Raw genomic sequence first — 24,390 nt, 5'->3', positions numbered from 1 at the left:
GAGAGATGTGTGTGTGTGTGTGAGAGAGAGAGAGAGAGAGAGAGAGAGAGAGAGAGAGAGAGGGGGGGGGGGGGGGGTGCGCGTGTGTGTTTATATTTATATATTTTACACCAAACTGCAAAACTATGCAGCTGTACTATACACTAATTTTAAAACTTCAACGATATTATTTTGTCATAAAGACAGACTGGTTAATTTGTACTTTCGCCATTATTAAAAAAGCTATTGAAAAAACACAATCCACGAAACCCAATGTTAAATACCAGAAACCAACCTGCAAGTATAAAATTAAATAATTTTTTTTAAAAAAAGACTTTGTTACGGGAAAGCTGGGCGGCCTGGAGCAGACTTAGGCGTCATATTCGGCGGCGTCTGTAGGTGTCGCTGTCATATTTAAATGCCGCGCTTGCGTGGGAGGTTCTCGACAGAATCGAGTCAAGGATCTACAGGCCGGGCAGGTCCTGCAATAACGACGGATATAGAAGCCGAATAAAACAGAAATTAGAGAAGCGCAATCTACAGCCATCCTTTTAAAAAATCCAGCCATCCACGGGAAAATACGATTGGATCTGGTTTAAAACAGGCTTCGGACGTGAAACAGGTACGCACCGGTTAGATAGGGCTGCTTTCTGACCGGTTGTTCTTTTAAATGGAGCTCCCTGTTTGGGTCTAGCTGTTGCTTTTGTTCTGGGTAGTAGCCATTTTTAATCGGCTTGTCTTATATTCTCTCCTTCTGATTTCCGAGACGAAGGTAAAAGATTGAAGGGGAAAGTATTGCCATTTCTTGTTTTTTTAATGCCGCAAATCGTTTATGACGTTATTATTTACGGGTGAACTCCGCTTATATTCGATGTTTTTCCTCCTTCGTTTTTGTTGTTGACGTCTTGTGGAATGATGTTTCTCATATTATTATTATTATTATTATTATTATTATTATTATTATTATTATTGACAGTTTACATAGCTGTGTGTCAAACGCATTTCTATCAATATTGCAATATTTTAATGTACGTTTTAGTATTTTTCTACATTTGCCTTCGTCGCTGTCTTATTAATAATCTGTTTTTAGTATTTTATATTTTGGTGGGTTCATTTAATCAAGACTCGTGTTGGCTTTATTTTACAATAAGTGACGAATTTCTGTTTTCTACACGGGATGAAAGATGAAGTGAAATATATTTTGTGTCATAATCTTGAAGCTGGTTGCTATTAGGTGTGTTTTGTTTTTCTTTGGCTCCATTATATACAGGGCCTTGTGACATATTTGCTGCAGCTCATAAAACTTATATATATATATTAAAATGGCTTTGTATTTGACATTATCAGTGCCCTTGTCTTATACATCTGACTTTAATTTCGTTTCCACATGCGCCACCAGAAATGTTTACGGAAATTGAAGAAATGCAGTCTTTTAACACTAGTATTTTATAATTAAATATCGAAGTGGTAAGTATTTGTCGGATGATCTGAAAATGAATCGTTGATTTAGGAGTTGAAAATATTGCTACACCACGCAGGACGATGGTGTTGTGTTCGCCACTCGTGTTGGAGACCATTTTTAAAGGGGTCTTGTTATGTAATGTCTGCTGTAGTAGTCGGTGTCGTACAGCAGCTGACTGTCGAGATTTATGTAGTCCGGTGCTGTAGTCTCCAGCCCCAGTAGTAAAACCAAACGCCACCCTGATAGAACAGGACTGTTGCAGATTTAGTGAAGTGCATTGATTTTCAGATGTCTTGCAGTTACTGTGGTGCGGGGTTCTGACGTCTCGCACGACTATCGTGTTTTAATGATCTAATACAAAGCAGGTCAGTGTTGCATCACACAATGTGAGGAAGCCCTGAGGTCATTTCTACCACGCACATCAGTAAACCCCTCCAAGAAACTAATGGACCGTCTCAGCAAAGCCGACACCAATACTGTACTAAACGTAACAAGAGGGCTAATCTAAAATTCAAGCAGCCCAGAAATTAGCTTCTGAAACCAGCATATTCCACCACATTCTCCATATCTTCCCTTGTTTGTAACCAATTACTTTAAACAGATGTTCTACAATAGGTATTGTGCTGATTTAATTGAATGCAATTAACTGGTATAGCAGACCAGATGCTAATTGGTGGTAATTTGAAATGCAGAGGGGCTACACACAGGGAGACAGGGTTGGTTCATGCAGTGGGAGTTTTCAAATGAAATCCTTATTTTTTTTTCACCCCCATGTATATTTCATCCTGCTGTGCTGCAGTACAAACAAACTGGCAGATCTGAACATGACAAGTTATTTTAAAAAGGTATTTGGCACAAGAACTGTGGGAAGGGCAATGGGGTGGAAATCAAATGTTTCGTTAATAAGGTGGTTTGTAAGAACTGAAACTTTGTTATATTTCATTTGTTTTATAATGAATGCTGTATATGACACGACTGTTATTGAAACAAATACATAACCTACTGAAAGTACTGTGTATTGTGAGCTGAAGCAGACAGGTCGAGTTTTTATATTTGTGAAATGTAGCTTTTTTGCACAGCTTTAAATCTGTGTATTGTTGGAGTGCTTTGCTAATTGCGTGAAACCTTGTTTTGAAATTGGAAGTGCCTTGTTTTGGTACAGCTGCAGGAATCCTTGAGCAGCTGTCTGCAGCTGAAGCCAGCTGTGCATCTTCTTGCTGGGTGTTCAGTGGCAGTAGCCAAGTGAGAGAGAATACCTCCACTGCAGTGTTTACCAGGAAAGCGATTTTCTTTTTTGGATAGAGCCTGGGTCCGTTCTGTTTTCAGTGTTTGTTTTTGAAAGACATGCTATGTAAAATCCAGACCTAGTTTTAGAAAGCAGTTGGAACTTGACTTGGATTTTAATGGGAGTACAAATAAGTGATCCAGGCTTGCATTAGCAGCAAAAAAAACAGTAGCCTTTTTTTTTTTCTTCAATAGTAGTAGCAAAGTTAACATCTCACGAGCCACACTCTGACATTGATTTCCAAAAATCACACGGCAAATATTGTATTGCAGCACTTGAATACAGCAACGTACTTCATTTCAAACGCTGCTGGATGCAATAAACAAACGCCACCACTGTGTAATTGACCTGCTTGCGTAACTGCTGGGCATCCTTCTATGAAGCTGAATCCCTTTTCCACTCTGCCTTATGCTTACGATTGCTAAGAGTTATTTCTTTTAACTTCTCTACCCCTACTACTTGGGTGCTAATTCTTTTTCGCTCTCCCTCTCGCTCAGTTGCCAATTTTGTTTTCTTCCAACTGATTACATTATTATTATTATTATTATTTGTCTTGGCCGACGCCCTTATCCAGGTCGTCTTACAATTTACAAGATATCACATTATTTTTTTTACATATAAATAGCCATTTATACAGTTGGGTTTTTACTGGAGCAATCTAGGTAAAGTACCTTGCTCAAGGGTACAGCAGCAGTGTCCCCCACCTGGCATTGAACCCACGACCCTCCGGTCAAGAGTCCAGAGCCCTTTGGGTGCATCCGATGTAGGAAGAAACGAATTTGTCAAATGCTTATATTGGTAATATATCCATGGTCCAAGGCTTTGATGTAGACTGGTGACATCTGTTACTGTTAAATGCTCCTCTAATTCACCTGCAAGCCTATTTAAGATTGTAATGTAGCCGACTTGACCCTCAAGCATTATTCTTTAGGTGTGTTGAGATTGTTTCGCTTGAAATGGTTGTCATCTATGCAAAGTGTTTGTGTCTTGGATGCTTCCCGCATGTGGTTGTAAATAATTTAAATCAGACTCCTGCTTCTTGCGTGTTGGCTACTAATAAATAAAAGCATACATGTTTTAATAAGGCTTTTATACAGCAAAAGCATTGGTCTGCAAATACTGTAGTGGGGTTTGCATAGAGAAGTGTCTTTAAATATCCAAGACACTGAATGAAGCTGTCTCAGTTGTCTTTGTAACTGGCTGTGGGGAAAGTTATGAGCACTAACATTTGGGGCAGGAGCTTTTAACGTTCTCTTCTTGTTTTATTGAATTGGATTCCTTCTCTAGTTTTATACTTGTAAAACTTAAACTGTGTCTAGTCTGTTCAAGGAAAGTTTGGCAAAATTCCCAAGCTGACATTTACTGCAGTGGTTCCATTTACATTAATTCTCGTTCCTTATTCAGAGTTACTGAACAGGGTGTAGAGTTTAAAAGCACTCCTTACTTTCCCAAATGTTCTGCTTTGTACGGATTCCTGCAATATCTTTAATCTCGATTGTTTTAATATTTAACATATATCCCGAATCAGAAATCAGTTGTCATTTCTTTACGTTGGTGATGTGTCGGTTCTTCCTGTCAAAATGCCTTCTGAATTGACACTAGCCTGTTCAATCAGACATCTCGTTGGCTATTTGACTCCCTCTCATGAAGTTCAGTATTGTGATGGGCTCATCTGTCTCATCGTTGCCAGGATCCTGCAGAGCAGGTTCAGAGGGACCGGAACAGGATTACAACGAAGTAGAGAAAGTAATGGGTTTTGTTTTAAACCCTACAACACTAACCTTGACAACAGGAACAATACAGGGCTTGACCAGGAGCTCGGACTTGGTGTGTAATGAATTCCTAATTTCTTACCAACAGGAATGCTGCCTGTCTGCGGGGCTGAATTAGGCTTTGTAGGTCGGATTACTGGTATACAAGGTTCCCAGTTTGGTCTCCAGGATGTTCTTGCTAAAACCCATTATTTGAGGGGTCTGGTGTACAGGATTTAGAAAAACTTTGATTTCTAACGTCTGCCTTTGTTTTTGTTCTTTCTAGACAAAGATCATAGAGAAAGGGTGCAAAAAGAAATTTCCATACTCGATGACATTACATCGCAATGTCCGATCGTTTGGGGCAAATAACCAAGGCAAAGGATGGGAAAAGCAAGTACTCGTCTCTCAGCCTGTTTGATAAGTACAAGGGAAAGTCAATAGAAATTCAGAAAACTACAGGTAAGTTCGACTGTTTTTTAAATGCTGTATGTAGCAAATTAATGGCTGGATATGACTGGGGTGCATTTCAGTAGGATTTGCAATAGATATGAGCCCACTGTGTCTTTGTATAAACTATGATAAGCAGTTGCTATTTAGAATGACGATTTCCATTCCTTAATTGAGTTTCCGAAACCAGTTGTAGAAAACGCTTCCTGTAGTTGAGTTGCTCTAAAGCCTCGTCTCGCTGTGGTTTTCAGTTGTTCCTCGACATGGCTTGCAGAGTCTTGGTAAAGTGGCCGCAGCCCGGCGAATGCCTCCTCCCGCCCACTTGCCGAGCTTGAAATCTGAAAACAAAGGAAACGACCCCAACGTGATTATTGTGCCCAAAGACGGAACAGGATGGGCAAACAAGCAGGAGCAACCAGACCAAAAGAGGTAAGGGGGGAGTTTTGTGTGGGAGAGACTGATCCAGCTGCAGTGGGTTTGATATGGACCGGCAGAGTGTGAGATTCTTTATTCCCTTCTGGTAAACGCATCCCCAGAATGCTGGTGTCTAGATATTACGACAGGCTTTATTGGGAGATCATTCTAAACAAACGAAGGAACAAGCTGTTGGCTCCTGCAGTCGTCTCAGTTGAGTGGAAATGTGTTGCTCAGATAATGTGATTTCTTTTTTTTTATTTCAGTTCTACTGCGTCAGCAGCACAGCAGCAGGAATTGCAGCCACAGCAGGCTTTGCAGAAATCTGTCTCCAATCTGCAGAAACAGACACCAGCGACCAGCCAGGAGGTAGGCGTGAAGGAAACGGATTTGCGTTTTGATTTGTTCCGAGCGAGCATGCTCTCGCTGCCATGAAAAGCAAAGTCTCCTCCTGTTTCGGTGTGTTTTTAAATCGTTTTTAAAAGCAGCAGTGAATTGGATCATAGGAATACGTGGCTTGCCGTTCAGTGGCTGCGAGGCAGCTGTTAACCACCAGTGCAGCCTGTGTATCCGATCTGTGGTAAATTAGAGTGAATACAGCATCTAATGTATAAAACTTGATTGCACGAAACGTGGTAGTCTAGGCATCATTATTGAACCAACTGCAAAAAAGCATGTCTTCAGTATTTTATATTGTATTTGTCTAAGCTTTGTTAGATTGGTTTCAGCCCTGCTCATATATGTTTACCCTTTTACTTTTTGTAATGTTTTAGTTTTCTGAAACTAACAATTCCATTCTTTTTTAGAACACAAGTACAGGTGGACCAAAGCAATGGGCACAGGTGAATGGAAAGCCGGTAGAAAAGGATGGTAAGGAGGAGAATTACTTTTGTCGACTTGGTGATATAGGACCTGATTTACAAAGAGCGTTTAAGTTTTTACAGTAATCCCCAGTGCAGTGACTATGTATTCACTGTCAAATGTAAATGTTTTTCTTGTAACACTGTAAACCTGTAACTAGGTCTAGGAAAAAAAAATACTTCACTCAACACAACAATGAACTGGTCCTAGCATTGCTTGTAATACACGCTATATCATTTTCTGTTTATAAAAATTAAACTATTGGTTTCTTTTTGCAAATGCACTTCCTATATCTATAAAGTCACCCTGGTTCTTTTGCTCTCGTTTGCAGGTTTAAGGGCCTCAAGCCGACTGCAGCCGTTCTCTCACGAGGAATTTCCATCGCTGAAAGCAGCTGGAGAACAGGACAAGGTTATCAAGGAAAGAAGCGTCTTCGATCTGTCGTATGGGCCAGGACCAAGCCTCCGCCCTCAGAGTAAGGCATTTCGGTGACTAGAGACAAAAACAAAAATTCAAAGCTCTAGTTTAAAACGGTACAAAGATTATGTGACTTAAATAAAATCCCCCCTCCTTTTTAGATGTGACAAGCTGGAGGGAGGGTGGTGGGAGGAACCTTCATCCTGTGACATCACCAGTTGGTCTTTCCTACGAGCCCGAAGAGAAGAGCAACGGCTCAGGTGAGGGAGCCCCCGCTCCCCCTCCTGCAGCCCCCTCCTCCGCCCCAGAAATGAAGGACCCTTCCCTCCGCCCCACCCAGCCCGTCCGAAGAGGGACACCAGTGGCCCTGCAGTACCAGAGTCCACAGCAGCAGCACCACCCACCCGCATCCTACCACGACATGCTTCCTGCTTTTGTAAGTACTTCACATGAAGCTGTGACTACAGTGAAGCAAGTCAGTCTTTTAAAATGAATTAATACATTAAATACAGTGATGCATAATGAAAGTGTTAATGGCCTGCTGTCAAAGTGTGTGTTCTTGTCAAGCTGCTAAGAAGCTGCTGGATATGCCATGGCTTTTGAATGTCTTTCTTTTAGGTGAGTGGTTAGTTTGGGAGAATTTTAGAGCATTGTTTTGTGCCGTGATGTAGTGAATTGGATTATTGAAAGACCCGGTCCTGTTTCAGATGTGCTCTAAAGAGTCTCGTGACTGTCCCGTGTCCTCCGAACGTGGACCTCCGCTTATTCCTCCCCCAGTCCGCTTTGAGGCTCGACAGACTTTCAGACCGCAGTACCAACCAGCTGAACCTGTCAAGTAAGGGATAAGCGTGTACAAGCTTTTTCACTCTGTGTGTTCTTTATCTACAACTTGTGCTTCTGGCATGCCAATCTAACCTTTTATCCACACTCCAGTTTGTGGAGAGTAGTTTTTTTTAGGTACATGCTTTTACAAAACCTGAAAACGTCACTTTAAGTGTCTTATTCCCTGTAGCGGTGAGCCAAGGAGAGAGAACAGGTTCCCTCGAGGGCCTCCCCGCACAGCCCGACCAATCGGACGCTCTGGAGATCGACCTCCAAGGCCTGCTATCATTAATGCTGAGGAACTCAAGGACCTGGATGATCTAGACCATGATTTAGAGGATGGTTGGGCAGGTAAAGCATTTAACTGTGTTGCATTTCTGAAGTGGTCAAGTACTGTTGGGATTTGAAGATGTTACACTTTTTTTTTCTTTTTTTCTAACCAGCTTTTAATGTGGTTACGTTTGGTAGCACTGGTGTACTTTGGAAAGTAAGCAAACGCTCCATGGAAGCATCTTGATATGAATAAGTACTTAATGCTGCTTGCTTTTGCAGGTCTCCACGAGGAGGTGGATTACAGTGAGAAACTGAAGTTCAGCGATGATGAAGAGGACCATACTTCAGCAGAGAAAAAGAACAAATGGTTGGTCTCTGCTATTAGAGGACCCAAAACAGCCCGTTATGATTCTTAATTGTTTACATTTTTTTTTTTTTTTTTTTTTGGTGAGGCGACGTCCCAGATGGATTAGTGATCTCATGAACATAAGGTTTATGGGATGGGGAACATTTTCTTTTTGGAAGGTCACGAGTACCAGATTGACTTTGTTTCCTATTCAGTTTTTAGCCATCTATTTAACTTCCAGAAACCTAATTCAATTTATCCAAACCTTCTCTTCACTCCCTAGTTTAAGCTTTATGATACAGTGTATCAGTTTTATATACGTTTTCCAAGCTTTTGGGATACTTGAATAAATAAATGGAAGATCTCAATACCATTTCAGAATCCTCCAGCCTCCATGGTACCTGAGAATCCAGTAAGCGTCCCGCAGTGCAAGGGTTATTATGGGGGTTTGGTATGAAGTGGCACTACAGGTTTTTGGATGGGCACGTATTTGATTTTGTGTAAATTCTTTTGTTTTCAGTTTATTGGGCATGCGAGTTTTGAAAGGTATGCCTTATTTTTTAATGCTTTTTGAAATAAAACAGTTTTAATTTTAAATTTGATATTCTGCAACTGTTGGTGTAAATGATGCTCCAATAGATCCTTCTAACCTTTCTGTCAATTTGTACTCAAAGAATGGGTTCTGAAGAATAAGACTGATACGCTTACAAAAGGGTCAACTTGGAGTGCTTTTACAGAATGGATGCTGTGATTTCCCCTTGTCATTTAGTATTTGCATAGTTTACTTTGTTTCCAGTATGGCAGCCTGGCCTTCACACCCATTTTATTACTGAAACCTTTTCAGTTCCTTTTAAGGTTCCAGATGTAATCTTCAAATATAAATACATAAGGTGATTCATTTTATCTACACGGTCAATTATTTTTTTCTTTCCAAACATATTAAAGCATTCCCTTTCTTTTGTAAAAGGACTAATGACTGGGATTACAGACTGGATCGCCAGTCTTCCCTGAACTCCGGGGAGGGGGTTTACAACAGGGAGACCCCCGAAGAGGATGCAGTGTGGAATGATCCGTCTGCAAGCAGGGCCGCACACAGATATCAAGACCCACAGCAGCAAAGGAAACCCAGTAACTGGGCCCCCACTTCAGAGTCTCAGGTATGCATGTGCAAAAAAAAAAAAGGGTATTGAAGTGTTGTATTTTAATATCCTCGCAAACTAACATGACTGACGATTTGAGACTTAGTGGTGCTGAATTTGTTTATTTTATTGGAAGGTTCAGCAGAAACCCCCAGCCGGTATCCGCAGACGCGAGTCGGTGGAGGAGAAGGAGGAGCGACAGGCCCCCAGAGCGAAGTTTGCCTCTCCTGAGCTCTCGGAGGCCGTGGAGCGTGCTCGCCGTCGCCGGGAGGAGGAGGAGCGGTGTGCACGAGAGGAGAGGCTAGCGGCCTGCGCGGAGAAACTGAAGAGGCTGGATGAGAAATTGGGGAAGGACAAGGTTCAGAAGCCAGACGGCTCTCCTAAGGAGCTTGACAGCAAGGGTCCCGAGGAGCCCCTGTCTCCCTGCAAAGATTCCAAATCAAGCCAAGAGAACTGGCAGTATGGCAGTAAAGGTCGGCACACATTTACATTAAAGCTGCATTGGTTTTGTAGGCTTTTTAAAAATGGTACGTTTTATCTCCTAGAGTGCGCATATTTCCAGAAAGAGAACTCCTTATGAAGTTACAATCCAAAATTGTGTTAATTGTGATGCTGTAGAAAAAAACAGCACTTCAGTTAAACGCTGACATTGGATATGTTCTCCATATTCAGCGAGATAAATGTACAAGTCATAGCTCAAAGGTCCGTCTGGTACTTAAATTGACGTTCTGTTGGATAGCTTGCTGTACTAACAGAATTCTTGAGTATTCATGTTTTTTTGGGTTTTTTTTATTTAAAGATTCGGTGGAGATCCCTGTTGAGCACTATAGTAATGCAGATTATCCTGAAGAGGAGGTGTCTGGGGTGCACTGTCGGAGCGAGCCGACCTCCCCTGTGCCAGACTATGGGAAGTATCAGAAGTCTCTGCCTCCGCGTTTCCAAAAGCAGCAGCAACAGGTGAGCATCTGAATGCTGGATAGATTTCAATGTTCAGTTTTTACATACAGTATTGCATTGCTGTAGTTTTGCCGTGTATTGAGGTTCTATGTAATGTAAAGCTATAAATGTTTGCGACCCAAATATTTGGAGACTAAAACCTATTTTGCTCCAGAATTGTCAACCTGTTGCAATATATGAAGTATGTATTTAGTGGAGTTTGATATTCATGCCGAAATATTTGTGATTCATACATGAAACGCAATAAAAGGCTTGCAAATATTTATGGATTTACAGTATATTTCTTTGAGGTACGTTTTCATCACAAAAGAACAGTAAAATGAATGGACTAACGAATCCCATTTGTGATCTTGTTGAATTAAGACTTTTTTTAATGTGTTTTTTCTTGCTAAATTAGGAGCAAGTTTACAAAATGCAGCATTGGCAGCAGCAGGGACACCCCCCTCCACCTGGGACTGCACCCCCTCACCCTCAGCGCTCCTATTACCCCCCTCATGTGCTTGGCTTCGACCCCCGTTGGATGATGATGCCACCTTATATGGACCCCCGCATGGCCCAGTGTCGCTCCCCTGTTGACTACTACCCAGCACCTGTCCACTCTTCAGGTAGGCAAACCTGGTTTCATAGGACACTATTCTGAATGAATGGTGAGTGTACATCATGGCCATGTTGATGCTCCTTTTTGAAGGAGCCCTGTCATGTCATATGTAATTTGTCATTTAAAAAACATATCTATATCGGTTCTCTTTTGACATATAGGGATGATGAAGCCTATGATGCCGCAAGACCACCTGAGCAGCCCGGGCTCCACTCAAGATGAGAATTGTCATCCTTCCGTGTTGCAGGAGCGGAGAGCTCCGTCCACAGAGCCCTACCCAGTCTGGAGTCAGGAGAGTTATCCACCTGCCCCGACCAGGAGCTTCACACCCCCATATCAGAGGCAGCACGAGAACAAAGACATGAACAGGGCTGATGACAGGTCAGTCTTGCATCTGTTTAGTTAAACTCGTCTAGGGGTTAAAACTAGACATTTTCAAAATGCCATCTGCTTGGTTTACCTGTGTTTTTTTAATTGTCTTAATGAACATTATGGTTTCTTGTACAGGAGTGAGAGAACATACATTCGGCAAGACTTCTATAAAGACAGAGGGGAGGAGTATGGGGACTTGTCGGCTGAAGATATGTCTAACCTTGATTATCAGGGCATGAGGCCTGATGTGGGTGTCAGCCCTTCCCAGAAAGAGAACGGCCAAAAAGAAGCTTTATCCCCTGTGAAACAAAACCGTTCGATTTCAGGAGACGCTAAAACTGATCGGCAAGCTGAGGCAAAGGAATTGGGCATCGGGCACTGTAAAGAAAGCTGCGACTCAAGGGAGGAAGTGTTTGATACCCCCGAGAGAGAGACCTTTGCTTCTGATTTTTGGAGGAACGAAGGCGTTCAGAAGAAAGATTCCAGCCCCCAGTCTCAGTGGTCAGATACAGGCTCAAGTACCAGCAATAGCCAGCAGCAAGAACCAACTGGGAGACTGCCAACCAGGAGAACTGGCCCAATTAAGAAACCAGTACTCAAGGCTTTGAAGGTTGAAGATAAAGAAAACGAGAAGCCCAAAGTTGAACCGCAAGAGAAACCCGCCCCATACAGAATCAAGGAGAAGGAAGTTCACTCTGGACACGAATCGAAAAAGGACTCGATTCTTCCTCTCAGTACCAAATATTCAGTTTCCCCTGCCCTTAACACTCCTGAAGACTTGTATCCCCCTGCCAAAGCAGAGAAATCTGCTGAAAGTTCCCAAGATGAGGAGCAGAAGGACAACAGCTGGGAGAGCAAATCGCTTTCCAGAAATTCTGGTGACCCTCCTGCTCCCAGGCGAAACAACTGGATTTTCATTGACGAGGAGCAAGCTTTTGGAGGGGTAAGGACCCCGGGGAGAGGCAGGGGGAGAGGATTCCGAGAGTTCAACTCCAGGGGCAGAGGTGAAATGACAAGAGGTGCCTACAGTGGGCAAAGAGTGGGCAGAGGACGTAACCCGCGAGAGTTTACCCAGCCAGACGACTCCCAGAGAGGAAAGCCTCGCCGTCGCAACGTCAGCGAGACGCTCAGCGAAGCCTCGGAGTACGAGGAGATGCCCAAGCGGCGTAAAGAGAAGGGGTCTGAAAACGGTGGAGAAGCCGGCCACTCCGAGACTGCAAGCGTAAGAAGAGTTGACACGAAGGATTCCTGGCGATCAAACAAGGTCTACATGGAGGAGCAAGGCATTGATGGTAATGAAAATAGAGAGAAGCCTAAAGCCACCCGGGGGTTCGGCAGGTCTCTGCCTCCCAGGCTGACCAACACTGGCTATGGGAGAGGGTTTGGTCTGAGGGAGACGTCTACATGGAGGGGCAGGGGTGGACAGTATGGAGGTGGCCCAACCCAGGAGAACGGGTACATTCCAGGTACTGAAGTGTTCTCTTCCAGAAGACCACAAGAAAGGGAGCCTTTCAGATATCCACAGAAATATCCTGGGTCTTTTGTGGACAATGGGTTTGAAGAGCGGGGAGGAGATGATTATTGCGTTGACGGGGAGAACCCAGACAACAGACCCCTGAGACGCAGACGACCCCCCCGCCAGGACAAGCCCCCGAGGTTCAGGCGTCTGAGGCAAGAAAAGGAATCTGGAACGGAATGGAACAGTGAGGAGCACGTCAATGCAGATTTCGCTGGCCCCTGGTCTGGCAGGTCAAAGGCGGAGGAGAATGGCGTTTCACATCATCCTGGTGGCAGATCCCGGGATGCCCCACATCGCGGTCCTTCGGAGCAGCCAAACGAGGATTGGGAGACGGCCTCAGAAAGTAGCGACTTCAACGAGAGGCGGGAGAAACTCACTGGGCTCTCCCAGGGTGAGATGGCGTCCGATCTGGGTCATGGCGATGCTAGCTCTGGAGAGAAGAGAGAACTTGCCAAGCGCAGCTTTTCCAGTCAGAGGCCTGTAGTGGAACGGCAGAACCGTAAGGGGGATCAGACTGGGCTGGGGGACAAAATATCCAGGTCTGGCGAACCAACATCAAGGAATGACAGCTGGCAGAATGCAATGCCCCAGAACACTAGAAGGTGAATAGATGATAAATTTGTTTAATTGATGAATCTTATCAGTGGGTAAATAGCGGTTCTTCCATCGCTATGTATTCTAGAATGTGAAATAGACCTAAGATTTTGGTATTGGTTTGTTTTCCCTTACTGAAAGTTGGTTCCCTTTGTGAGAACAGGTCTCCAGAAGAAGCGTCAGGTTTGAACTCCAGTTCCCTATACAACGTGGATCAATCTGTGAAGGCAGACTGCGACATCCCTCGGAATATCTCTTCAGAACCCACCAATAAAAAGGTGGAAAAGGAACTTAAATTGGGACCTCAGAAAAATGACAAGCAGGAGGCTTTGTCACAGTATGATCTGAATTATACAAGTAAGTGCATCCTAAATACCCCCCATTTACACTTCCATGCTTATCTTGTGCAAATTTATAATTGTACAACTGACTAGATGTTGCTATAGTTCAGATTATTCTTTTAGTTGCTGGGAAATCGGAGAGTACGGCTGGTAACTCATAAGCGGTCAAGATAGTGAGTGATTTTAAATGTAATCCCTGCAGCTGGGGAAGCAGAGGAGACTATCCCTTTAAATCGATGTTCTTTTACATATCATTGAAGATGTAGCACCTGTTTAATTCATGGCTTTATATGAACTGATCATTGAATGTAAGGATTTTCTTTATTTTCTTCAATCAGTGGAAAGCGAAACTGTAATAGTCCCTGGCGGAGAGGGGTTCACAGAGGTCCTGTCCAAGAAACAGCGGCGCCTTCTAGAGGATGAGCGCAGAAAGAAAGAGCAGGGAACTCAGGTAGGCTGCTGGACTCTGCTTTAAAAAGTTTGCCTTTTGAAAGTAAGGCAGTGGCATTTCACTAGGATAGAGGAAGCCAACTTTAGCAGCAGACCGTTTTCAGATCAGTAAACGCAGTACCATATTTAATAAACGACTGAGGAAATTTAAGCTAAACTTGGAAGGGTTTGCCAAGTACAGATCCTTATTTGCTTTCAACACAATGTTCTCTAGGAATGGCTACTGAACTGACTTCTCCTGTTATGGCTTGGTATTCCATGCATTTCTTCTCTAGTGCCAGTAAGATGGGATGTTATTGCAATGTAAATTGGGTAGCCTTTAAGGTTCCCAGTGTTTTTAATAGCAATCTTTCTCTTGACACACAGGTACCTGTAAAAAGCAGAGTCCTAGCCTCTAAGATGCCACCTCGTTTTGCAAAAAAACAGAACAGCATTACCATGGACCAGCCAGAGGATGCAGTGTCAACTAGCAACCTGGGAACTGAAATCTGGGAGAGCAATAACACCGGTATGGAGTACATAATGACAGGGAGGGGGGAATGCTGGCTAAAACAAAAACTACCAGACTTCTGCTGGCAAAGTTTAGTTTATTGAGGTGTAGATGGCAAACAAAGATGTTGGGTATGCTCCTTTTTTTTTATCCTTTTTAAAATGTAACTCTATATTGCATGTACAGACTTGTAGTAAAATGAAGGTGTGGAAAGGTATTGCCTAAATGGGAACTGAATGTGAAAAGCGAGAACCATCCTTAATCAGCCATACAATTATAATTTTGTCCATCTACTGTAATGTTTCATGCCATGCATATTTCTATGATCTTCTAGCTCTTTCTGTTCAGTCGACTGGTGGAGACTCCTGGACAAAGCCTGTGACTGCATTTGCTGCTACCGAACCAAACTCTAATGAGGTAGTGTGTGTTATTAAAGAAAACCTATCTGGGGTATTGGAATATCCTTGTGTGGATTCAAGGGAGTATGATGCTTTTCAACCATGCCTGCAAATCAAGATAGTCTACACACTAAACTAAATTGTTTTATTTTTTTTAAATGTTTTTCTGTGATGGATGAACACCATAGGGGGGTGATCATAGCAAGAGGGATCCTTGGCCAAATTTCCTTTTAAATGGCCAGGTTTCATTTGGCCACAGCAGTTGGCTCGGAATAAGACTATAGGTGTATACTGTGGCAAGATGTCTCATCTTGGAATATCTCCGACCTGCAAATCTTTTGCCCACAAATTTAGGATTATATCCCACTAGGTAAAAAGCTTTAAGAGATCCGATTGCCACCTGGTCCACATGTAGATGGCACTGCCAGTAGCAGATTGAGACTTGGCATGCTGGTTTTCCCCCATCTGAAAGTGTCACTGAGAAGAGCATGCTGCCAAGTGTCATCTGACTGAAAAAGGAAAGAATCTCTCAATTTCAGGGATGGAGGATGTTCTTTTTAATTCACTAGTCCAGCAGTAAAACCCATCAACCTTTTTAAATGCTTTGCTGTTAGATTTGCAGTTGGTATTTGGATGGTTGGACTTCCAAAAAAAATATCCAAGTGTCATCTAAATTTGGAGTATGAAACACCCTTGTGTTTTGTGTCTATTCCCAGGTGTTTAAGGGGAGTCAGACTGACAGTGGGATTGACCTGAGTGCTGAGTCTCAGGGATCCTCTGCCACCTCCTCCCAGAGAAGTTCCCCTTATGGCACCCTCAAGCCTGAGGAAACCAACGGGTCAACCCAAGCAGAACCAAAACCAGACGGGCTCAAAGACCTGGCACACAAGCAGGTGGATAAGAAGGTGCTGTTCATATCCATATAGTTAATCTTCCCTGAGCTGGCTAGATAACCTCTGCATGGTCTCATCCACTTCAGAATTACATTCAGACTGTTGCACAAAATAGCATCTACTAAAACGTGATGCAAAACTGTTATTTACAGATTTATTTATTTTTTTTTCTAATTTGGCTGTAGTGTGGGGCTTGACCTGTGTTGAGCCATCTATTTATTCAGTGTGGCTTTTGATTGCATGTAACGGATGAATTGACACATGGGATCTGTGTCCCCCTTAACCCTTTGCGGTCCATTGTCGAACTGGGTCCGACATCATTATAGCAATAAACTGGTTTCTAGTCGTTTTTTCTCCGGAAAAAGCCGAGAAAACCATTCAATTGCTGAGCGACAGGAGCCGAGACAAGTCGAAAAAAAAAAAAAAAAGGCGTATCTCATGAATAGTCATACATGGTATCTGGTATCAGATAACGGGGGCGGTCTGAAGTAAACAAGTTGGCTGACTGAATCAGCGCACTGAAAACACGGACATTTGCAGAGCTTTTTTGAGATGTTATAGTAATAAAATAATGACTTGGATCGCATTATTGAGGAGTTTGGTGATAAAACGAGTGATCCGGAGATGATCGATCGGTATGTACGACTATTATTATTATTATTATTTATTATTCATTTCTTACATAGGTGAACGCTATAGCAAACGAAAGGGTGGGGCGGGGCTGGAGATGCCTAGTGAGTGCTTTGTTGATATGCAGGGCCATTTACACCCGTTTGACTGTGAAAAAAAATACTTTTAAACAGCGCGTATAAAATTAACTGCGCGTGTGAAAATTAATTGGACCTGGCGTGCCTGACGCGCAATTAATAAATGGACCGCAGAGGGTTAAAGTGATTTTATAAATGTTGTGGCTTGCAGGTCTTACAGTATACATTATTATTTTTATGTGAAGGATTCTGAGGCTAATGCAGAACAAAGCAAGGAGCACAAACCTGGTCCTATTGGGAATGAACGGTCGCTGAAACACAGGAAGGGGTCCGAGGGAATGGAGAGACTGGAGGGAAACATCCCCCCGGTTAATGGAGTGGACATTCATGCAGATTCTGTCATTCCTGTGCCACCTATTGAATTTGGTGTCAGTGCAAAGGTGCGTGAAGTTTGAGTAGTTACTTGTCTGCATTCAAATCATTGAGACTTAAAAAAATAAAAATTTAACTCCAATATAATGTGTAAAGTTTCTGTCAGGTGTGCTTTTATTCATTCAAATTCAGAACATTTATGAATTCCGTGCTAGCAGCACATTGAGTCTGATAGTTCTGTCAATTTTTTAGGATTCTGACTTCAGTTTGCCTCCTGGTTCCACACCTGTTCCAGTTTCAAACCCAGTAACCAAACTACAGGATGCCCTGGCCAGTAATGTAAGTGTGTAGAGGTCCTAGTTAACACATCCATCTTAGAATTGAACATATGGCAATGCAGTTTAATACTGTACTGCAGATCATTAGCACACACCTTTTTTTTTTTTTTTTTTTTGCACTTTGTAGGATTAAGACTTTTCTTTTAATGATCCAACTTGCCATTTTATGCTTTCAGGCGACCCTTACTCGAGGAATCCCAATGCTCCGAAGAGACCATCTGCAGCAGGGTATCAATCTGAACCCGCTCTCTTTCCCAAGCACAGACCTCACTTTAAAGGTAAGCAGTCTATCTGGATACATTTGCAGATCAACCACAAATGATTCAAGAGTGAATGCTTATAGTTATGTTTGATCGTGAACAGATTTATAGCACTCCTGCAGAAGCTAATATAATTGTATTCTGATTTTAATGCATAGTTTTCATTGTATATTAATTGCATAATTTAGTTCAGAAGTAATTCGCCAATTTTGTCCAGTTTGTATGTACTGTAGGGCAGCTTTTAGACTTGTATTTTGTGATTTCCTCTGTAGATGGAGTCTGCCCGTAAGGCCTGGGAGAATTCGCAGAGCTTGCCTGAGCAGGGGTCCCCGGGAGGGGCAGGCTGTGGTGCTCAGCCTCCCTGCAGTGTTGGGTCATCCAGTGGAGTGAGCTACAGCTCCTTTGGGGGAGTGTCCATGCCGCCCATGCCTATCGCTTCTGTCGCTCCTTCTGTATCCATGCAAGGTATGCTACAGACTGGCTCTGTACATTTACACAAGGGTTTTGTAGTGTGTTTTTAATTGGGTTTTTCATATTGATTTTTTTTTATATATATCCAGGTAATCATATCCCACCCCTTTACCTTGACGGTCATGTCTTTTCAAGCCAGCCTCGAATGGTTCCTTCCAATATGCCTCAACAGCAGAGCTATCAACAGGTATGTCTGTCCTTTTTGTAGGATTTTTATTGGTGTTGACAATTTCTTAGCAGTATTATCACAGTGAAAGGCTTATTGAACACCAGGTTTAAATCCTTCCTATACAAGACAAACGATGGAACTGCTGGGGTTTAAAAAAAAAAAAAAAAAAAGTGAACCTATTGCAGCTGTACATTGCAGAATGCTTACCCTTCCAGTGATAGCTGGGTTGATTTTTTGTGTTTTATTTTTTAGAACAGCTACAATGCCATAATATCTCTTCTCATTTGGTGACGAGAGTCCCAGCTAGTAACACTTTCTTCTCTCTTTTCAGGCTGCAGCTGCACAGCAGATCCCCATTTCTCTCCACACCTCTCTCCAAGCTCAAGCCCAGCTGGGGCTGCGCGGTGGACTCCCTGTGTCTCAGTCCCAGGAAATGTTCAACTCTATCCAGCCCTTCAGGTCAGTATATTTTAGTAATCCAGTCACTCTGCTTGCCTTTTTGTCTTTTTGTTATAAAGATTTTTGGCTAATACCTTGCAACACAATCCCTCAAATGTAAATTGAAGCAATATGTTTGTGTTTTGAGCCCCCAATTTCTTGGCTCTTTCCAAACTCCAAGTAGAAATGGATTGGCAATAATGTGTTCAGCCTACAAGAAATTCCTTTTTTATTGATCGTTTTTCCTCTTGCAGGTCCCAGGTATACATGCACCCAAACCTTTCCCAGCCCAACGCCATGGTTCTGCCTGGAGGAGCCCCTCTGAAAGGGCACTACTCTGCCTTCCCCGGCATGCAGCCCTCCGAGATGAAGCCACAGTCTGGATCTCCCTACCAGCCAATGAGTGGGAACCAGGCCCTGGTTTATGATGGGCAGATGAACCAGGCAGCAGGAATGGGAACGTCGCAGCTGATGGACTCACAGCTCATACAGGTTGATTTAATTCTTTTTGAAGCCCACTGGATTTGTAAGCCATGGTGGCATTTTTTATGGAAGTGAATTTGGCATAACATCGCTGAATGTTGGGTGCATTTTAGAAACTCATGAAAGCAACTTGAAGGATAACTCTGATTCAAGTTTCTGCTGATAAGGTCAAGGCACTTGCTACAAATTCAGTTTTCCAGGATGTTTTATTGGAAGCTTGAGACTTTGGTTATAATGAGGATGTCGTTTTCATTTCTTTTTTGATCTATAAAGGTGACGATGCCTTTACCTGGATCCCAGCTTCGGTACGGCTCTGCCCAGCAGCATCTGATCCTTCCCCAGTCCATTCAGCTCCAGCAAGGCCAGAACCTGCCAGTGGGCGCCCCTCGCAGGATCATTTCTCCAGGCTCCCAGCCGCCCGTCATGACTGGCAGTAGGGAGGTGAGTTATTTCAATGTATGTACAACCAATTTTCATTCCCTTCATTTTTATTTTTTATTTAATCTAATTTTCTAGTAACCTACAATATCAGTGCTTGATTGGATGTTGAGTGTTGATCAGAAAGAACAGTATGCAAAGACTTTTTTTTTAAAACTGCAAAATCTAATATTTGATTGGATAAAATAGTCAAGTGTTTTAAAACCGACTGTTATCTGTAGCAATTTCTGTAATGCAAGTTTGTCATTTTTTGTCTCTTGGATTTTGTTTAACATTTGAAATGTTTATTTCCAAAACCGTTTCTTTTTTGCATCTCCTTTCCAGACCCCTCCGATGGATATGAAAGGTTTTCAGTTTGCTGATAAACAGAACCACTCTCCTGGAATGCCAGGAGGATCTGCTCCAACACCTTACAGGTAAGCTTTAGCAATGAACTGCTTTTTCCGTTTTGCTTGTTTTTATTTTGTAAATTGATTCAATTTGGTAAAGCAGAAGATGTTGCTCTACGAAACTTAATCCAAGCATCCTGAGCTGTTAATCTTCTGCCCTTCACCAGATGTATTAAGATTTCCATTTTTTTTTTTTCTCAAGCGTGTTTTTTCTGTCTAGGCCTGGATCAGTCAGCCCAAGTGGGAAGCCCTCGGGCCCAGCAGGAGCAGCGAATGTAGGTCCCCTCCCTGGACACTACACCCAACAGGTAGACAAAAGCTGTTTTTTCTTTTATTAACAATAATAATTGGTCCATTAGACGCTTTTTATCCAACACGACTTAGAGACTAGGGGGTGAACTATGCATCGCAACTGCTGCTGCAGAGTCACTTGCAGTAGGACCTCGGTTTTACGTCTCATCCGAAGGACAGAGGTTAAGTGACTTGCTCAGGGTCATTGGACCACCATGCCTCCACGTGCACATTGACACCTTTGTAAGATTGCAGCATTCACATTAAAAATTAATGTGGTGGCTACAATTTAAATGATTTTACTTGCACCATAAAGCTGTTGCATTAAATCTCTGTTCTCTTTGATTTCAAGCTATATGGTGATTTTTAGTATTTACACTGTGAAAAGAATACTTTTTGAGGTTATTCATTGCTTTTCATGTTTTTGCTGGTAGATCCCTCCACCTCAAGGCAGCATGATGATGCATATGCGGCCCCCTTCAAGCGGACCTTTCCCAAACCCTATTCAGAGGCCAGTGATGCAGATGAACAAGGGGCCCCATGCTCCCGCTGTGCTCATCCGCTCACCCCAGTACCATAGCAACCCTGGCCGTGAGCCCCCTGCATCTGTCTCCCCCGCTAACAGCACAGACTCCAAGGGGGCGGAGGAAGCCATGAAGGTGAGCCGCCAACAATTCTAAATGCAGACAGGTAAATTCTACTTCATTTAAAGCCTTTTTTTTTTTTTTTGCAATGTGTTCTCAGTTGCTACTGTGTAGAGATCTGTGACGTTTTTAAATTGTGGCCCTGATTTATTTATTTATTTTAACAATATGAATGTTGCATTGCATAAAATCTAGAACTATGGACTAAAGTTTTTATAAACTAATTTTGTATATACTTAATGAAAAACTGACATTTCAAAGTCTAACATGAAATACTGTACTACTATTAATGGCTTCCAGTAGGTTTTTTTTTTAATTCTTTTTGTAGTTTTATTCCATGTTCAGGTAAAAAAAAATGGTTGTCTCAACCCTTAATCTAGGTGATGAAAAACCTTTGGCCACAGCTGTATATCCCTTTTAGTTTGAGATTTAATGGAAGCCCTAGGTTGTGGTATACTGCCTTGGGGGACACGGGGTGGCTTTTGGCACTGCTGGTGGAGGGGAAGGGAGGGGGGGAATATCTGATTTATACTGAAGTTTGTATCATTAGATTTTTAAAGCAGGATGATTACAGTGAATTACATTTCTTTGAAGGCAAAGCAGCGAGATGTCCTTCAGTCTGCCAGGGAAGGAAAGGGACAAGCAGGGATGTCGAAACTGCAAGAACCACAGACGCCGGGCCAGATGAAACCAGTCCGCACCGGGGCAATTAAACCACAGTCTGAAGGTTGAGGAGGGCAATTTTTTTTTTTTGAAGACGGCAGTCAGATTCAGTTCAATGCTATTTGCCCGAAGATTCCATCCATGGGAATTGGCCCAATATATCCAACTTCAGACATTGTATTAATGTATACAGGTATATACACTTCAAGGCAGACTTTTTAAAATTCATCTTATTTATTACCCATACAAGTCCGTAAAAAAAAAAAGTTTGGATTTGTCACTTTCTCCCATCGAAGGACAAAACGATCAAACCAAACTACCTTCTGCAGCTCACCACTTCTCCACTTGAAAATAATGCGACAAAGGACTGCAGTAGTATAACATTGTGGCAAATGCAAGAAATTCAAGATACATAAAATAAGAATCGAAATTTAGATTTTTTTTTTTTCTCTCATCCTATTTCTTTCTTGGCCACTAGGCTGTGTTCTTGAAAATTTTAGCTTTTACTTTTTTTAAAAACAAGCCAATACAACACTCTGAAAGCTATAGAGCCTTCGTTGTTCAGTTTTATTTAAGAAAACAAATCCGACCCAGAAATGGAGAACATTCAACCTGTACAGACCTGGAAAAGAGGCAAAGGTGGCCTTCCTAGAGAATCTGTAGAATCTGTTACAAGACTAGTTTATCTCAAAGCTTGTAAAATGTAGCCAACTGTGCTTGGGTAAATGCAGAAACCTCTTTTTAATCTGTACTGTGTCTTGAAACAATCTTTTTTCCGATTCATAAATCACTCTGTTTTTAATTTCAAGCTTCACAGAGGTTTATGAAGTGTTTTAGGCATGCAGTGTAAAATAAAATGTGTACGACAGGGCCAGTGATCTTTTGTAACTTTGCATTTCAGAGATCTGTGTCTTAAGAGTAAAAATGTACAGCTGAGATTGTGGACGGTGCTAATGGAGTGTTTTGTGGTCATCTAAATGTGTGGGGGAAGGCGGGGGGGGGAGGTGTTTAAAAGTAGTTGCTAATGAACAGATTGAATTGTGGGTTTTTGCTTGTAACTTTGTTTTTAATATTGCTTAATTACATCTGTCCCAAATACAGTATGTACTGAAAGATGCAACGCCCCTCCAAACCATAATGCTTGAGGGCTGACCGCTAGTACAGTGTTTTTGTTTTGTGTTTTTGTTTTGTGTTTTTTTTTTTTTTGTTTTGCTTCCTGTACCTGATGCTTGCAGCACAGCTGCTGAGTTGTTTTGACCCTGCAGATGGCGATAGTGGTTAATTTAAGAATTTGTCAGTATAAGCACTTGGTGGATTGGAACAGCCATGCATCTAAAATACAGCCATCCCAAAAAAAATGATTCTGAAATACTGTGTTATTCCAAAGTACTGCTTGTCCCAGGCTACTAATATTGTGACTAATATCTTTTCTTATTATTATATAAAGCTGAGGGGCCAATATTTTAATATAAATCGTTTTCTACAATGTTGGCCTGAAGTCCCATTGTTTTTTGTGGTACGTGCTGTCTGAAACCTCACTTAATTAAAGATGAAATGTATACAAGCCTGACTTTGATATATGCTCAGTATTGCTGGCTCAGGATTCAGCTTTCTTTTTAGTTTCTGGTATGCAGTTGCCTTTTGTAATGGCTCTGTTTGGGGAACAGAACCCTGCATCGTTGTCTGAAGAGATTTTCTCTTACAGTTCGGAGCAGGTTTAAACGCCAGATCATGTTTGAGCCTGATTTTCTATGACTTTCTGTTTTTAAACATTATGAAACACTAGTTTATTTATATATACCTTTGTGTAGCCCTAGCTGAAAGAAATGTTCACTATATATATATATATATATATATATATATATATATATATATATATATATATATATATATATATATATATATATATATTGTCTATAGACTACTCTGCACTGGGGAGGCCAAAAACCTATACTTGATGTCATTAGGATGGATTACTGTTTATAATATCGCCTGATTACACATGTTTTGTTTTGGGATTTTTTTTATTTTCAGAATGCATTTGGAGGAATTGTTCACATTTATTTGGGTACTTTAGACATTAAGATGCAGTGCTGCCTCCCTTTGTTTTTCTTTTCCTTCCGTGTCCCCCCCCCCCCCCCCCCCCCCCCAGCTTAAAACAGATCTGTCTCAAATCTCGGTAACCTGGTCCCCCTTGTCGTTTGGCCAAACCTGAAGTTCAGACCTCGACAGCATTAGAGAAGGGGGGTGCAGCATCTTTTCATGATGAGCTATGTTGCTTCCTCCCCCCCCCCCATCGACCAACACCACCAAGCTGGGTTTAGTAGTGTATTAGTTTTTGGTCTTTTCTTGTCTTCTCTCGTAGGCTGGTATTTGAAAGGGCAGGCGATGGATATTTCACAGTCAACACTTTTTATTATTGGACCAGTTGTTGTCATGAGGCTTATCCTGCAGCTGTACGGCTCAATTCCTGGGTTACTTTTATTTTTTTTTTGTTCAGTACCTGTTTATCCTTTCAAATATGTGATCGTATTAGCTCTTTCCATATGAAAGAATTCTCCTTTTATTTAAATAAAAAAAATTAAGCAAATTCTGCTTTTTCAAATATCTTGTGTGTTCTTTATATAAATCTGAAGTATTGCTGTCCAGACCTGGGGTCACTCGTATTGTACAGACATCCGAATTACTCCGCACCATCACCTGCCTGTCAGTTATACAGTCCTGGCCTTCCTACGCGCCCTACCTACTCAGTTGAGTGTTACAAAACCTAGTGCAACAGACACCCTTGCCTTGGCTCAAATACCGCAGTTTTTATGGGTCTTTCAACCTATTTAATAAATGCTTGGTAAACTTGTCAATGGATATACAGTATAAAAAATGCTGTTTTAATTTAATTTTGTGTATATCAGAATCTTA

General features: G+C 42.1%; 1 protein-coding gene across 8 annotated transcripts; it reads left to right on the top strand.

Moving 5' to 3' along the window:
- Window positions 1–403: 403 nt before the first annotated feature.
- Window positions 404–24,079, top strand: LOC117422256 (protein PRRC2B-like). Of its 8 annotated transcripts, none has more exons than XM_058986870.1 (33): window positions 404–601; window positions 4,764–4,939; window positions 5,179–5,356; window positions 5,608–5,710; window positions 6,148–6,211; window positions 6,534–6,677; window positions 6,781–7,055; window positions 7,327–7,454; window positions 7,632–7,792; window positions 7,994–8,081; window positions 9,028–9,217; window positions 9,336–9,672; window positions 9,999–10,156; window positions 10,554–10,761; window positions 10,916–11,135; window positions 11,262–13,247; window positions 13,403–13,596; window positions 13,919–14,031; window positions 14,397–14,538; window positions 14,855–14,937; window positions 15,635–15,823; window positions 16,764–16,958; window positions 17,143–17,229; window positions 17,405–17,506; window positions 17,761–17,953; window positions 18,049–18,146; window positions 18,460–18,587; window positions 18,821–19,058; window positions 19,323–19,505; window positions 19,812–19,903; window positions 20,097–20,184; window positions 20,602–20,826; window positions 21,406–24,079. In XM_058986870.1, exons 2-33 carry the CDS (start codon window positions 4,825–4,827, stop codon window positions 21,541–21,543), a joined length of 6,843 nt encoding a protein of 2,280 aa, XP_058842853.1. In that variant the 5' UTR covers window positions 404–601; window positions 4,764–4,824; the 3' UTR covers window positions 21,544–24,079. The 8 variants fall into 8 exon arrangements, with proteins under 8 accessions (XP_058842853.1, XP_033892920.3, XP_033892919.3 ...); XM_058986871.1 differs by having other exon boundaries at window positions 405–601; window positions 19,323–19,490; XM_058986869.1 differs by having other exon boundaries at window positions 405–601; window positions 19,323–19,490; window positions 20,079–20,184.
- The last annotated feature ends 311 nt before the right edge of the window (window positions 24,080–24,390 follow it).

The sequence above is a fragment of the Acipenser ruthenus genome, chromosome 15 (assembly GCF_902713425.1).
Source record: "Acipenser ruthenus chromosome 15, fAciRut3.2 maternal haplotype, whole genome shotgun sequence".
Taxonomy (NCBI): Eukaryota; Metazoa; Chordata; class Actinopteri; order Acipenseriformes; family Acipenseridae; genus Acipenser; species Acipenser ruthenus.
This window is presented reverse-complemented; position numbering and strand designations above follow the sequence as displayed.

Excerpts from the sequence above, each read along its gene's own strand:
- LOC117422256 (XM_058986867.1), top strand. The coding sequence starts at position 4,825 with ATGTCCGATCGTTTGGGGCAAATAACCAAGGCAAAGGATGGGAAAAGC. Across the intron at positions 5,357-5,607 it reads GAGCAACCAGACCAAAAGAG|TTCTACTGCGTCAGCAGCAC; the intron begins GTAAGGGGGGAG and ends TTTTTATTTCAG. Across the intron at positions 17,230-17,404 it reads AGGATGCCCTGGCCAGTAAT|GCGACCCTTACTCGAGGAAT; the intron begins GTAAGTGTGTAG and ends TTATGCTTTCAG.